General features: G+C 45.2%; 1 protein-coding gene and 1 long non-coding RNA gene across 2 annotated transcripts in view; both read right to left on the reverse strand.

The window, feature by feature from the left end:
* ppp3cb (protein phosphatase 3, catalytic subunit, beta isozyme) overlaps positions 1–5,454 on the reverse strand; it is a 46,856-nt gene extending 41,402 nt beyond the window's left edge. Inside the window, exons 1-2 of the mRNA XM_088009203.1 lie at positions 5,449–5,454; positions 4,632–4,968 (exon numbers count right to left, since the gene is read on the reverse strand). Coding sequence (XP_087865329.1) covers positions 4,632–4,968; positions 5,449–5,454 — 343 coding nt within the window. The remainder of the gene's footprint in view (positions 1–4,631; positions 4,969–5,448) is intronic.
* Positions 5,455–7,164: 1,710 nt separating this feature from the next.
* LOC148157168 (uncharacterized) lies at positions 7,165–10,876 on the reverse strand. Its single transcript, XR_015764510.1, has 2 exons — positions 9,705–10,876; positions 7,165–7,444 (listed from the first exon to the last, which is right to left on the reverse strand). It is a non-coding gene; the product is annotated as an uncharacterized LOC148157168 (long non-coding RNA).
* Positions 10,877–16,271: the final 5,395 nt, after the last annotated feature.

Below are 16,271 nucleotides of genomic sequence, written 5' to 3' on the forward strand. Positions count from 1 at the left end.
CACTCAGTCATGCTCCCCAGCGTGTACTCCTTTGACGTCCTTCAACGTTTAGTTATTTTCAGGAACTGAGAGTTAAACAAGTCGCTGTCTGTGTTCCAGTTTGGCCAGTGTTCGCCTCAGCTTTAATTTCCACACCGGGTTATTTTATACATGACGTGGCATGAACTTCAAATGGGTCAGTTATTGTATTCCCCGATGCAGAAAAAAACAGTCATTCTGTGGAAAGTGAAGGAGGACCAATGAATGTGAGGCTGTTTTTAAAGCAATCCACTCACTCCATAAAAACTGATTGTCAAAAGATAGTAAAGTAAGATTAAAGTTATTCTAATAAGTAAACGTTACTATTAAAACTAGAATATTCAGAATGCTATACCTCCTCTGCAGTAGGAATAGTAGTTGCTTTTCTATTTTCATTAAAAATAATTACATTAAACTAAATCTCACACAGGCCCAAAACTAGTACAAATACATAGCAAACCCCTCTAGAGTAACTGACTCTTTTAGTATTTCAAACACCAAATATTATAACACTTAATATGCATTAATACGCACAGAGGAAAACATCTCTGCACTACCAAAGAAACCAATATCTGCAGTCTTCCTCATCTAAACTCCCCTTGGGGTTACAGCCAATCAAATAAAATCAAAGCTTCTCCAGGATTGGCTGCTTTGCACCAGCCAATAGCGTGTCGAGTAGCATTGTAGCTAAGTATTTCAGCTTCCCAAGCTTCATCTTCTTTCAAATATTTCATAAACATGCACTACGGAAAAAAAAAGAGAAAGAAACGCAATTATGTGAAGTTATCTGCTTTAGAGATTTGAACAAACATCACATTTAAAAGACTCAAATCTCTATTTTTTTAAATATATTATTTCAAATAAATGTATAAATATTTCAGAGAAAAATATTTAAAGTTTCTAGTTTTGTGTCAGCAGCTATGAATTGCAGTTGCTAGTTTAATTAGTTCTGGTACTTGTCTCTGTGCTGCACGGGGGTCACGTTTCCTGCTCGGTGCAACCGCAAACCAATCAATGCAGAAATGACAACTGGCCTCTGCTTACCAGCTTAATGAGTCTGCATGGAGATGCTGCATGTGACCTTCAGAGCAAGTAGGCGAGTCACAGAAGTAAACATGTTTCCACTGTTTATTTACAGCTGTATTTAATGAATAATGTGAACTGGAGAAGAGGTTATCAAATTCTGCTTTGGGTTCCAGACCATGTTGGACCAGCTCAACTTTCCAAGTAACAAAGTGCTTCCCTAATCTCTTTGTACTTTCCTAATCTCATTTAACCTGAATATTTTTTTCTGTTTCGACCCTTTTATCCCCACTGGCGGTGCATCCATGTCCATTCTAAAGGCATGTTTTTTTGTTCCCATTTTTGTAGATATCTGAATATTATACAATTTGACTTCTTCCTGAGAAATGCCTCCTTATTTCTGGGCCAACAAATATTTTCTGAATGTATTTCAGGCACACTGTAATTCATTGCTAATATTGGCTAGTAACCATCTCTTTTTTTTCTGCTGTTACTTGTGAATACAACATTAAACATGATCCCTCCTCTGAGGATTGTGGAAAATGACTCACCAAATTTGGATGACCAAGAGCAAACGAGTCAGTTTGTCCCATAGTAACAACATGTTTGATTAGCAAATCAAAAAACAAATGCATTTATTTCCATTTTAGCTCACATAAATATAAGGTATAGTTAGTTTACATTCCTTGTGCAGTGGCCATATTGGATAACGAGCTTGGGGATGCTACCTCCGTCATTCCCAGCAGGAACTCCGACTTACAGGGACATTCTTGTTAAATTTCCTACTAGCAAGAAAAAATGGACAAACTAAATGCACACCAGAAAAAAACGTCACATTTAGTAACTGTATAGTGACTTTCTAACACCCGTCTACATAAGCTATGTTTCTATTAACCATAAAATTGCGCAAACTGAAATTACGAAAATAATTTTTGCTTAATGAAAACGCAACAATTTAGAAAAAAAGAGAGAGGTAATTTTTCGACTTCATCAGAATAGATGTATTTCGCAAAACTGGAATTGAAACACGTTTTTTGTATCTCACAAGTCACGTGATTAACAGCCGCGTGTTACTCCTGGCGAAAAACAACGAAGAAGACGAAAACAGGAAGTGGGAGCATGACAGTTTTTGTTTGTCCTTTTCGGACAATGTGCAGCTGGCTCCACCTTATGGCCGATAGACTTTGTCTGAATTCTGATTATACTTCATGGAACTGTTTACATCTGTCACTGACGTGATTTTAATGACTTATCGCGTCAACAAGCTTGTTCCCATGTGATGTTAATTTAATGTATTATTTACTGGAAACACCGCAATTGCGAAATTGTGTTCTCTCTCTCTCTCTCTCTCTCTCTCTCTCTCTCTCTCTCTCGACAATAGGAGAATATAAGGAAACATTTGCGCACATCTGCAATGGAAACGCGGCTACTGTTTAACTCGCTAAATGAATTTCTGCTCTGGGTCGGCTACTCACAATCATTCTGTGTGTATGTGTGTGGAATGTTGAGGTGACAAGTGTTGACGTCTAAAAGCCGCCGGGGTCCCGCATCATCACAACCACGCAAAACGGGGGAAAAAAGATCCGCCAAATATGTATAGAAGCGGACCCCAGGGTGGACGGCTGATGGAGGCTGTGCTGCACAAATCTTTTTTAAACAAACATCAGGCCAAAGGCAGCATAATTGCAAGAGTCCCCACCCACCCCCCTCACGCATCTTCCCCACCACTCCCATTCCACGCACGACGCACGCACGGAATACCGGGGCATGCCCAAGCGACGTAACGTATGCAGCACCTGCTCCACTTCTCCGGGCAGAGGCATAGAGAGAGACGGATTCAGTGTGTGTATATGTGTGTGTGTGTGTGTGTTTTTCTTTTCTTATTTTTAGGTGGAGGATGGCTGGGTGGGGGGAGGGTGTGTGCATTGAAGCCGCCGTTTTGACCCGATGAGCACGACAATCTGTGCAAGCTCGACGGATCATGACCCGAGTGGATCCCCCTGCGCCCCCCACCCCACCCTTCTCTCTTTCTCTCCCCGCCGTGGCCGCCCACGCTTAAAAGCAAAAATAAGTAAATAAATAATAATAATTAAAAAAGCGACTCTTTAAACACATTAAATATTCCGTAATCCAGCGGTGCTTCCACACCATTAGAGCGGCAACACAGACTCGGGTCTACGTAGCGCAGCATCCCTAAGCTCCATTTTGTCTCTCGTTTGAAAATCGGGAAAAACAAGAGAGTGAGGAGGGGAGGAGGAGAATGATGGTGGTGGCGGCGGAGGAGAGGGGGGAGAGGCAGGGAGACCTTTAAGGAGACGCGGAGGAGGACAGGCTGAATCACCCGAACACTTTGGGGCCATTGTGAAAAAAACAAATCACAACAAAATAAGAAAACAATCGACTTCAGCCCCAACGCTCGGCTCCTTTTTAGGTGCCGTATGGCGAATTCTCCATCGGGTTTCGCCACATTTCACACGCGAAACTCGGGGACGAGGCCTGGCAAAGTTACCATCCTACACACACACACCTGCGGTCCAAACGCATCGATCATCGGACTTCGGCTCCGACTGAATCAGAAAACGCGAATGTAGGTCAACACACTGGTCCATCCAGAAAACAGGTAGATCACCATATGAGTCTTTTTTTTCTTTTTTCTTTTTTAAAGGAGGACCCCCACCCCAATCCACAACCCCCACACCCCCCCCGGCTGACACAATGACACCTCTTTCCAGCCCCCACCCCCCATCCCCCCGTTCTCCTCAGCATCCCTGGCATCGTTGCAGCATCATCCCGTGACACTATCCGCATCCGCAGCATCAGCACCACATCGACGACCATCGCACGAGCCGCCGCCATCCCAACCCCCCCTACCCTCCTCCCTCCCAGACCCCCTCGTTCAGTTTACCTTTATGTCTGCCTTTGGCCGTCATCGTCACACTGTTTGGGGTTTCATTGGAACGAGATGCTCGTCGTGTCCCCTCTCTCAGTCAGTCAGTGCTTTCCTCCCCCCAACCCCCCTCCGCCTCTCTCTCTCTCTCTCTCTCTCTCTCTCTCTCTCTCTCTGTTCGGGTATTATTATTATTCAGTAACACGAAACCACCACTAGGAGAGGAGCGCGTGCAGCTCGTGCGGCAGCAGCGTGCGGTGTCGCACAATTCTGCCTCGGCTATATGCAGAGAGGAGGAGACATCCCTCCCCTACCCCCTTCACCTCCCCTCCACCCCCTCCGTTAGAAAATGGGGTAATGCCTCGGTGAGGGGGTGAATTCTAATAGAATAACGAGGGAAGACCCTGATTATGGCGTATCGTGCCGGATACCCACCACCACCACCACAAACCCCTCCCTGCCTCCTTCAAAGGCTCAGAGGCGCATGCATGTTGACTCGTCAGCCAAATATCCACCCTTTATTATTATTATTATTATTATTATTATTATTATTATTATTATTATTGTTATTATTGTTATTATTATGAAAATGCTCCGCTCAGAGTAATAAGAAACAGAGGTGCAATGGACGGACACACACACACGCACGCACGCAAATAAAGCGAGTTAAGAGCAGAAACGGGCGCGGAGGAGCGCTGCCTACATTTGATCACCCGGTCCGTCGGACTTGCGTTGCTGTCGGACATCCTGGAGTCGGGACGGGAGCAGAGCCGGTGGAGTGGGGGGTTAGGGGAGGGTGAGGGGGAGTGAGGGGAAGTGGGAAGGGGGGGAGGAGGGGATGCTCTGTCTTCTTCTGTCAAAGGCCGAGATGGTGGTGGTGTCGGGTCCTCCGGCAGGCGTCGACAGTGAACGCGGTGGCAGCTGGGCGCTCCTCCCGCTGCAGCAGTGGCATCACTCGGTGGAGGAGGCTCGGAGCTGTCGCGGACCGGGGAAGCCTTCTGCTGCTGCTGCTGCTGTTGCTGCTGCTGCGGCTGCGGTGACTTTGGGGGAGGAGAGGCGGATACCTAGCCGCCGCTGTTGTGGCATGCTTGGATCCCGAGTGTTTTTTTTTTTTTTTTTTTTTTTTTTTTTTTTTTTTGAAGAAGAAGAAGAAGAAGAAGGGGCGGGGAAGGTGGGGGTGTGTGGGGTTGCTGGTATAGCTGTCGGTGGTGAGTCGTGGGTTGGTGTGTGGGGGGTGGGGGTGGAGTTGTGGGGGGACTCTGGAGGTTAAGAGCCGAAGAAGAGAGAGAGAGAGAAAGAGAGAGAGAGAGAGAGAGAGAGAGAGAGACGCCTTCCAGGGCTCTCTCAAAACGCCTTAGGAAGCGGCGCCGCGCAGCTGGCAACACCCCGGAATGGCGAAACAAGGAACTCCCACGCAGATTTCACGCACACGTGGATTGCACACACGCCCCCACCCCACACATACACAATGAAACAACTAACACACGCGCGTATGTGTGCACACACTTGAAGGCTCATACTGCCATCCCGTGGAGACATTGATTACAGGGCTTTCCCCTCCTTGAGTAACTGCGGAGTGGGCAGTTGTGCGTGGGTGCGTGAAACAAAGCAGAGGTTCAGTTTGACAGATGATCACGTGAACTGAATGTTTTTTGAATAGTGAGACATCCACTGAACATTAATTGGTCAAAACAAACCAATCTGAGGAATTTTACTCATGGACTGGTGGTGGTCGGGTTATGGGTTTGACCCAGTTTACGGGTACCGGACAGAACCCACGCATAGAGAGAATATGCAAAATCCACGCTGAAGTCCCAAAGGGATTTGAACCCCGGACCTTCTGGTATCAACAGTGAATTTCCACCGTGGAAATCACAACTGATTTACTAATTTAAATACTAAACAAATTTGGTCAATTTTTGATTATTGGTTAACAAGAACTATTAAGACTTATTGTCACCTTCCTAAAACAATGGCCCAAGTCTTTTGTTTGTTTGTTTGTTTGTTTGTTTGTTTGAATGCTTCTTTTGTCACTCTGATCATCAGAATTTAAAGAAAAAATATTTGGAAAAATAATTTCCAAATATTTACAATTGTTTTCAGTTCTTAATAGTAAAAATTTACAAATTTAAGGTATGAATTACAACTTCATTAACAAGTTGAGACTATGTATAAGACATAAATAATCTGACGGAACAAAACAGGAAGGGCTTTTATTTTGATATTTACATTCAGAAGTTTCCTTATGACATTGCAGCTAGCCTAACAGTGACAGAATTTAGGATGCAAATTAAGCTTATCTTATTTTATTTTAAGTTTACCTGTAATTTAATTACAGGTAAACTTAAAATAGAAAGCATTGACATTTAGAGGACAACTTGATGACTGTAAGGACAAAGGACATAAGGCTGCAAAACAAGTCCAAATCATCATCCATCCCCCACCATGCTTCGCAGTTTCAAGAAGCCTTTGCTTCAGAAAAACAAAACAGAAAAACAGTACACTGTTTCTGTTGTCATAATTGTCATTGCGACAGTTGCTGTTTGTTTGCCTTTTCTCCAAACGTGTCACTTGTGTGCTGACCAATCATCTAAACTCTACTCTAAAGGACATTGTTCCAGAAGTTTTCATGTTTATTGAAATGCAACTTTGCAAAGTCATGCTACCGTACACTTCTGAGAGAGAAGAGGCATTGTCTGGGTAGGCCTTCCAAAAAATAGAAACATACTTGTCAGTATTTTTCTAACTGTCCTGTCATAAAATTCATTATTTGACATTCTAGCCAAGGTTCTTGTCCGGTTTGTAGCTCCTTGTTTGTTTCTTTCTTACAAGCTTTCTGATTTTGAGTTAAATTTGCTGGGGCACCTTGCCACTTGGAAGACTAGCAGCTGAGTTCAATATTATCCATTTGTAAATAAACGTCCTCACTGTAAAATTATTCAAATATTTTTGGAAAATTAAAATAAGTTCTTTGCCAGACTGGTGGGGATTATTAGTTCATTCTCTCTTCTCCTTGGTATTGTGTTCACACACAGCAGCACACTCTCAAAATGTCTCCTTTGAGTGGTTCCTCATTTGCTTGTGTGGCGACACTAGATGGTAGTTCGGGTTTTGTGGGATTTTAGTTCTAATAGGTTGCTCAACAACGCCACCCTGGGAATTTCACCCAGGGAATATTACCTCTCGTCGGAGGCACACAGGTTCGGTTATGCAGGGATTTAAAACATCTGAGACAGTTCACAGTTATAAAAGTAGTTTTATTAAATTCTCTTTTTTAAAAAATGTTTTTAAAAATGACACAATAAATCAAAATAAGTCAAAAGAAAATAAAAAAACTGCAGCAGCTGAGGTTACCGGCCGGAGGGGGCGCTATGGGGACGACCTCCACCAAACACAGCAAACCAAAAAAAAACCTTTTAACACCAGACGCAGTGAGACACCCCAAACTCAAAAATCACAGCACACAGACGAGGAGGACACCGTCACCACACCAACACCGCCACCGGGCCTCAGCAACTGCAAACAAAAACAGACAGTTAACCAATATAATAATCTCAAAAAGAATAATATCAGCCCTGACTAAATAAAGAACAAAAAAAAAAGGCTGTAGACAAAATAAGTAAAAGAAATAGAAAACAGATAATACAAGTTAAAACATCAGGCCCAGGCGTGGTCCTCTTGCCGCACCGCAGCGAGAGGTGAAATGGGCGCGCTGACGCCACACCCCAAACACCGCTTTAATGAGGGCGGATAACGCCACAGTCCAACTTTAAAAACAATTGTGCCGAAATCCGGGAGATAAACGTAGACAGGAGCAGAGCAGGTCCGGAAAACGGATGCAGACAGAGCAGATCCGGGAAACGAACGTAGACAGAGCAGATCCGGGAAACGAACGTAGACAGAGCAGCAATGGTCCAACTGTGGGGACTGCCGATCCACAAACACGCACACACACACACACACACTCGCAGACCGAGGAAGAGGAGCGCAGCGCTGAGGCGTTTTACCACCAGATCGTCAGCACAACATGCACCAGCCAGCAATTTGTTGCTTTCCGCTGCCAGATTCCACCGGACACAAACCACACAGTGGGAGCACAAAGACGACACATGCTGAATGAGCGCTGCAGCTCCCTTATATACACCACGCCCACCTAAGAACCGGAACTCCTCACCTGGAAACTATTTGTAGAATTACATACATTTCTATACCACTACATTCTACCCCCCCTTCTTGCATCGTCGACCCGACGATGGCCAATTCAAAACTGGAACTATCAGATCCAAGGTCTAAAAGCTGATACACTTGACATGGATGCAGAAGAGCCTCCAGGAAGAGCATCTCCTGCTGGCCGTGGGAGATGGTACACATTAGAATGTTGTCCAGCAGTTTGTCGTTTGGAACGACGTAAGGCCACTGGCTCAGGACAGCTGACAGGTGGAACAGTCACAGATGTAGAGGGTTCAGCGGATACAACTGGTTCACATGGTGACCCTGGTTCCTGGGATGCAGCTTGAGGCTGTGATCTACTAGAAGGTAAGTCAGAAGCAACCACCAGGGGTTGCTGTTCACAAACAAACAGATCATAATCAAATGGGCCATTATCCTCAGACAGTCCTTCTTCTACAGAAGGCAAGTTGTGAGGAGGAATGTGATCAGGAGGAACAACACCAACCACAGGCTTCAGCATGGTACGGTGTACCTGTCTTACTTTAGTCTGGTCATTCATAGGTGCAATGGTATAAACAGAGCCATCGTCCTTTGGTGCCCTCAACACTTTATACTTGACAGAGCTCCATCGGTCCCTGGTCTTATGAGGCCCCCTAGCAGTAAAGTCACGCAAAAACACAAATTGACCTTCTTTTAATGGCAGATGTTTCACCTGAGTCTCATGGGCCTGCCTTCGGCGATCTGCAGCATGTTTCAGGTGCTCTCTAGCCCCATCAAAGGCTACCTGCAAACGAGCTTGATGCTCTTGAACCCACTCATGGACAGAACCACCAACTGGACTCTCAACTCTACCCAACAGGAAATCTAGGGGCAGTCTAGGTTCCTGACCAAACATTAAAAGGAAAGGTGACTCTCCAGTAGATTGGTGAGGAGTTGTATTATAACAATAAAGAACCTGGGGCAAACAGGCATGCCAATCTCTCTTCCGAGACACAGGCAGCGTCCTTAACAGATTGTGCAGCGTCCGATTAAAACGCTCACATTGGCCATTTCCTTCTGGGTGATATGGAGTGGTGCGTGATTTTACAATACCATACAAGCTACACAGCTGCTGGATAAGTGAGCTCTCAAAGTTATGACCCTGGTCGGAGTGCAACCGAGCTGGAACACCAAACTTATAAAACCATTCAGACACCAAAACCTTAGCCACAGTGGCCGCTCGCTGATCCCGTGTGGGGACAGCAACAGTATATTTACTAAAAACATCTGTCAAGACCAAAACATTTTCTAAGCCATTCTGAGTGGGCTCTAAGGTGGTATAATCAATAGCCAAAATTTCATTAGGACGTGATGCTAATAAATGTCCCATGTTACCATAAGCTTTAGGGTGGACATCCTTTGCCACCTGGCACCTCTCACAAGCCTGGCACCATTGGGCCACATCAGAGGCCATATGAGGCCAGTAACACCGGGACCGTAAGAGCGCCAAAGTTCGCTCCACTCCCTGGTGACCATGTTCTTCATGAACTTGGGTCAGAACATCCTTAATTAGCACACTTGGTAACACCAACTGAAACACAACATCACCACCGTCGGACCTAAATACCTTTCGATAGAGAACTCCATCTCTCTCGACAAACCGGTTCCACTGTCGAAGCAGAACCAACGTGGATGAAGACAGCTGGGCTCGCTCCTCTCGACTAGGATGCTGTCCTTTCTTCCAAAACACCAACACGTCCTGTAAAACAGGATCCGCCTGCTGCAAAGCACAAAGTTCAGCTGTAGTATGCTGTGGCAAAACTGCAACGACTGCTTGGGTTGCCTCAACTGTTTCAAACCCCAAAGCTTCCTGCAATGCTCTAGGCATAGCTGTACCCGGAAGCATGACTTTCACATCTGGTAGGTCAGGTGGATGCTGGCGAGAAAGCGCATCAGCATTGGTGTTACTCCGACCTGACCGGTACTTGATCTCAAAATCAAAAGATGCTAGCTGAGCAGCCCACCTCTGTTCAGTGGCAGCCAATTTAGCGGTGGACAGATGACTGAGAGGGTTGTTATCAGTGTAGACAATACATTTGTTCCCCAACAGATACTCTCTAAACTTGTCAGTCATGGCCCACTTAAGGGCCAGAAACTCAAGCTTCATGGAGCTGTAATTTGCCATGTTTCGCTCTGTGGGTCTCAAGCCTCGACTGGCATAAGCAATCGGTCTCACCTTGCCTCCTTGCATCTGAGAGAGGACTGCTCCCAGGCCACCATGGCTGGCATCAACCTCCAGGATAAATGGCTGAGTGAAATCTGCATAGGCTAACACTGGTGTTGTTGTTAGCTTAGCCTTCAGGATTTCAAAGCTCTTTTGACACTCATCAGTCCAACATGCAGCAAGTCCACAATCTGATTTCTTACCAGCTTTGGCACCAGCACACTGAGCCACAACTCTATGCAAAGGAGCTGCCAGTTTTGCAAAACCTTCCACAAAACGACGGTAATAACTGGCAAAGCCAAGGAATGACCGAAGTTCTGAAGCTTTAGCGGGAGTTGGCCAGTTAGCTACAACTTCAACTTTACTAGGATCTGTGGCAACCCCTTCACCAGAGATCACATGTCCTAAATAACGTACCTCTTTTTGAAAAAAGGAACATTTACTGAGCTTTGCCTTAAGCCCCTGTTGTAGAAGTCGATCCAGCACCACCTTCAAGCGCTCCAGATGTTGATCCACACTTGAAGAGAAAACAACAATGTCATCAAGATATAACAAAACAGACTGGCACTGTTGATCCCCAAAAATCGGCTGCATTAACCGTTGGAAGGTACTAGGCGCATTGCAGAGCCCAAAAGGCATCCGGTTCCATTCAAACAGCCCAAAGGGAGTACAAAAGGCAGTTTTTGGACGATCTGCCTCCACAACTGGAACCTGATTATACCCACTAGCCAAATCAAGGGTGGAAAACCAACATGCACCAGACAAGGCATCCAATGACTCTTCTATTCGTGGGAGAGGAAAAGAGTCTTTTCGGGTCTTGCTATTTAACTGTCTATAGTCAACACACATCCGAATACTTCCATCTTTCTTTCTCACTAATACTATTGGAGAAGCATACGGGCTGCTACTCTCTCTAATGATCTGTGAAGTCAGCAATTGGTTGATATGGTCCTTCACCACCTCATAATCAGAAGGGGGAATACGCCTATAGCGTTGTTTAACTGGGACATCGTCAACCAAAGGAATGTCATGAGCTATCAGACTAGTACAGCCCAGGTCACCATCATGAGATGAGAAAACTGTCATGTACTGATGGAGCAATGATCTCACCTGACCTTGTTCTTCCACAGACAAAGACGACAAATCCAAGTCCTTCACCTGCTGTTGCACACCAACTGAAGCCGTCTGGCACCCCATCCTGGCTACTTTTGCTGGGACTTCAGTAATTCCTGCCGGGAGACTCACCACATTAACAACATTCAGTGTGCCAACAACAGTGCGAGGGTATAACACCACTTCAGTCAAACCAACATTAATAATGGGCACATAAGCTGTACCCCTGATTACTGGAACCAAGGCAGGGGAAGCAAGCAAACCAGAAGGCAATCCGGACTCTAAGGGTTCAAACAGAGCAGTAGAGCCTGAGTACCCATCAGAACATGTGGCAGCCACAATTTTCATGACTCCACCAGGAATCCGACAGCCCTTTTTACCCCTGACCTTAACCCTTCCAGGACTATGAGGCTCTTGTAAGGAGGCAGACTGACACTGCTGCAGTGCCTGCATGACGGACTGAGGGGTCTCAGAAACACCAGGCACAGAAGACCAAGCTACACCATGCAGCCCAAACAGTTCCTGATAACACTTCCTGATCACATTCATCCCCAAAACACCTGGGACCTTAGTTGGGAGCTCACCACAAGGGTCCTGAACAACCAAAACACCACAGTGGGGAATCAATTTGCCACAGAGTTGTACATCAAGTTCTAAATAGCCAATATAAGGAATCTTAAGACCATTGGCAGCTCTAAGCTCCAACCAATGACACGAATGGAGACGCTCCAAACCCCAAGACTCCATATGCTGACGAAAAAAGCTTTCAGAGACCGTGGACACCATTGAACCAGTATCCACTAAACATACGACTGTTACACCACCCATGATTACATCTGCATGAGGACAAGCTGAGATCAATTTAGAAGCACCCAAACTCCCAATAACGGCTTGTGAGCCAGTAGCACCCCCACCTAAACTGTGGCTCTGCAGTTCGGTGGGAACTAGTTTTCCGCCGCTGAAGCAGAATGGGGCCGAGTAGCTGAATCTGACTGAACTTGGGTTCGACGAGGGGCACGCACCCCATCACACTCTCGTGCAAAATGACCAGGCTGATTACACCGCCTACAGATAACTGGACCAGCAAAGGGTGGACGGTTAGTACGACGGAAATTCTGCAACTGAGAAATGCTCTCACTAAGCTGTTGGAGCTGCTCTTGCTGACGCTTTAGCATTTCCCTCATCTGACTCATTTCTGTTGCTGATGTCAAAGAAGCTACCTGAGGACCACCATGAACCCCATACTGGACACCATAAACTGAAGGAACCGACTGACTACGGCTTCTCACAGGATGAGGTACCCCTTCGCGCTCCCACTGTATTGCTGCAGTCCTAACATCAAGCAAAGTGCTGTCCGGCCTCGCGCGCACCAGCTGCTTCAGCTCACGACGCAGGGAACCATCCAACACCTGCTCAACAAACTGATCTCTTAGCAGCGTCTCAGAATTCAACATACCAGCAGGTGCGCGTTGCTTTACCTTCTCCATAAGACCCATTAATGCGAGGGAGAACTCCTGAAGACTCTCCCCCTCTTGTTGTCCTCTGGAAAAGAAGGCCTCTTGGAGAGCAACATATGACTCTGAGCAGCCATACAATTCTTGTAAGATTTCAAACACTTTAGCAGGGTCCTCTCTCTCTGCACTAGAGCGATACTTTATTTCATTCCTAGCCTCTCCATCCAAATGATCGAACAGGAAAAATGCTTGGTCAGCAACAGATAGATGTCGCGCTCTCATACACACCTTTGCTTCCTCCATCCACTCACTCAATCCTATGCCTGTCCTTCCTCTAAAGATGGGACATTTCCTATCCCTAGGCACAAAAATCAGTCTCTCTGCTACAGGGAGACTAGGCGTAGGAGGGGCATTAGCCGATGCCGAAGAAGTGGACGGTTGAGCACCCAAGCTAGCCTGACCCTGTCGCAACTGCTCGTTGTCAGCTCTTAAGCTTGCTACCAGGTCCTTAAGTTCCTGAATTTCTTCTTCCATTATAGCAAGCTTATGATTACTGCAGTGCAAAAAAAAAAACAACCTAAGGTTAAACTATTAAGACCTCACCCACCACTTTGAAGCTCTACATGGAACCACTGCTGCTCTGTTTCTGGATCGGTCAATCTGCACAAAAAGAAAAAAAGGGAAAAAAAAGAAAAAAAAATACACAAACACAAATATTGAAAAACACAAACACTGGTCTCAGATGTTCATAAAAAGCATAATCCTGCCAACAACGCCAAAAATGTGGCGACACTAGATGGTAGTTCGGGTTTTGTGGGATTTTAGTTCTAATAGGTTGCTCAACAACGCCACCCTGGGAATTTCACCCAGGGAATATTACCTCTCGTCGGAGGCACACAGGTTCGGTTATGCAGGGATTTAAAACATCTGAGACAGTTCACAGTTATAAAAGTAGTTTTATTAAATTCTCTTTTTTAAAAAATGTTTTTAAAAATGACACAATAAATCAAAATAAGTCAAAAGAAAATAAAAAAACTGCAGCAGCTGAGGTTACCGGCCGGAGGGGGCGCTATGGGGACGACCTCCACCAAACACAGCAAACCAAAAAAAAACCTTTTAACACCAGACGCAGTGAGACACCCCAAACTCAAAAATCACAGCACACAGACGAGGAGGACACCGTCACCACTCCAACACCGCCACCGGGCCTCAGCAACTGCAAACAAAAACAGACAGTTAACCAATATAATAATCTCAAAAAGAATAATATCAGCCCTGACTAAATAAAGAACAAAAAAAAAAAGGCTGTAGACAAAATAAGTAAAAGAAATAGAAAACAGATAATACAAGTTAAAACATCAGGCCCAGGCGTGGTCCTCTTGCCGCACCGCAGCGAGAGGTGAAATGGGCGCGCTGACGCCACACCCCAAACACCGCTTTAATGAGGGCGGATAACGCCACAGTCCAACTTTAAAAACAATTGTGCCGAAATCCGGGAGATAAACGTAGACAGGAGCAGAGCAGGTCCGGAAAACGGATGCAGACAGAGCAGATCCGGGAAACGAACGTAGACAGAGCAGATCCGGGAAACGAACGTAGACAGAGCAGATCCGGGAAACGAACGTAGACAGAGCAGATCCGGGAAACGAACGTAGACAGAGCAGCAATGGTCCAACTGTGGGGACTGCCGATCCACAAACACGCACACACACACACACACACTCGCAGACCGAGGAAGAGGAGCGCAGCGCTGAGGCGTTTTACCACCAGATCGTCAGCACAACATGCACCAGCCAGCAATTTGTTGCTTTCCGCTGCCAGATTCCACCGGACACAAACCACACAGTGGGAGCACAAAGACGACACATGCTGAATGAGCGCTGCAGCTCCCTTATATACACCACGCCCACCTAAGAACCGGAACTCCTCACCTGGAAACTATTTGTAGAATTACATACATTTCTATACCACTACACTTGCATTAAACCTACAGTCATTAATTGGTGTCATCAATTCATACATAGTTATATATAGAACTACCTATTAATTTATTGTATTTTATTATCAAAATATATTTTTCTTTAGTGGATGGGGGAACCAAAACGGTTTCCAGCCCAGGGACCTACATGATTGTTAATCCAGCCCTGTCCGGGTGGGTTTAAACTAACACCAAGTTAACGGACGGCTCATGGAGAATTTGGCCATCCTGGACGAGTGAAACGAGGTGAAGGTGGAGGGTACGATAGGGCAGCAAAAATAGCAACGCACTTTAAATGCTGGTTCTGCAAACCTCCAAGCTCACAGAGCCGCAGTGACAGTCAAGTTTGACAATAAGACGAAAGGGACAGCTTGGGAAAGCATGGGTGACAAAGAGCAGGAAGAACAGCCAACACTCACAGGAATTAAACCAGCAGCGGGAGAGGACTTTACGGCCTCGTCCAGCTCTGTGGAGACGAGGCAGGAGCTGGTTTCCAATTTCGAGGTGCGGATGGAAAGAGTCACAATTTCGAATCTGCAAAAAAGTTTCTCTCCTTCCAGTTGAGAAGTTGGAGCTGTGTTTTTTTATGACTTGTTAGAAAGTCCAGAGGTTTCTGCAGCCGTAATGAAAGGACACTGTCTTCATTATTTAGAAGTTTTGCTGCTACGAAACACCTGATTCAATGAAATGAAGCTCGTCTGCGCTCCCATTTTCATCCAGGTGCAGCACATCAGGAAAGTATTCACACCGCTTCACTTTTTCCGTATTTTGTTGTGTTACAGGCCTTATTCCAAATTGTGTCAACTTAATCTTGTGTCCAAAAAATTCTACACACATTTACCTCCATTATGACTGTATGGAGGGGAAAAAAGGTTTGGTGTGCTTTGTAAACTTATGAAAAATAGAGGACCAGACAATCTCAGTGATACACGTATTCACAGCCTTTCGCTCATTTCCACAGTGACAAACTGAAGAGTTTCAGTGAGGTTTCAAAACACATCATAGATCTGAAATAGCTCTGGTGAAAGTTACTAATGATATTCTCATTAAAAAGGATTTGTGTCTGTACTTGTAGAGGCGATCACATTATTTTCTTAGAAGTACTTGAACAGGCTAGAGTGATGAAGGGAACGGCACTCGAGTGGTTTATATTACATTTATCTGATAGATTCCAGGTTGTTCTCGCTAACTGTACTTATTCATACTTTAGGATAATTTGTGTGTTTGTTCATGCTTAGTTAACATGAATATATTTCCACTGTTATGTTGATGACATCCAGGTGTATTTATCCATTAATTCAATCAATTAAATCCTATGAGTTAGCTAGACTACATGCATGTCTTGAAGACATAAAAGCCCAGATAATATTTAATTTGCTGCTTGTAAATAAATATATAAATAATAACAATAAAAAGAAAACTAGT

The sequence above is a fragment of the Poecilia mexicana genome, unplaced genomic scaffold (assembly GCF_051168715.1).
Source record: "Poecilia mexicana isolate PSO_F unplaced genomic scaffold, ASM5116871v1 scaffold_10, whole genome shotgun sequence".
In the NCBI taxonomy this organism is placed as follows: Eukaryota; Metazoa; Chordata; class Actinopteri; order Cyprinodontiformes; family Poeciliidae; genus Poecilia; species Poecilia mexicana.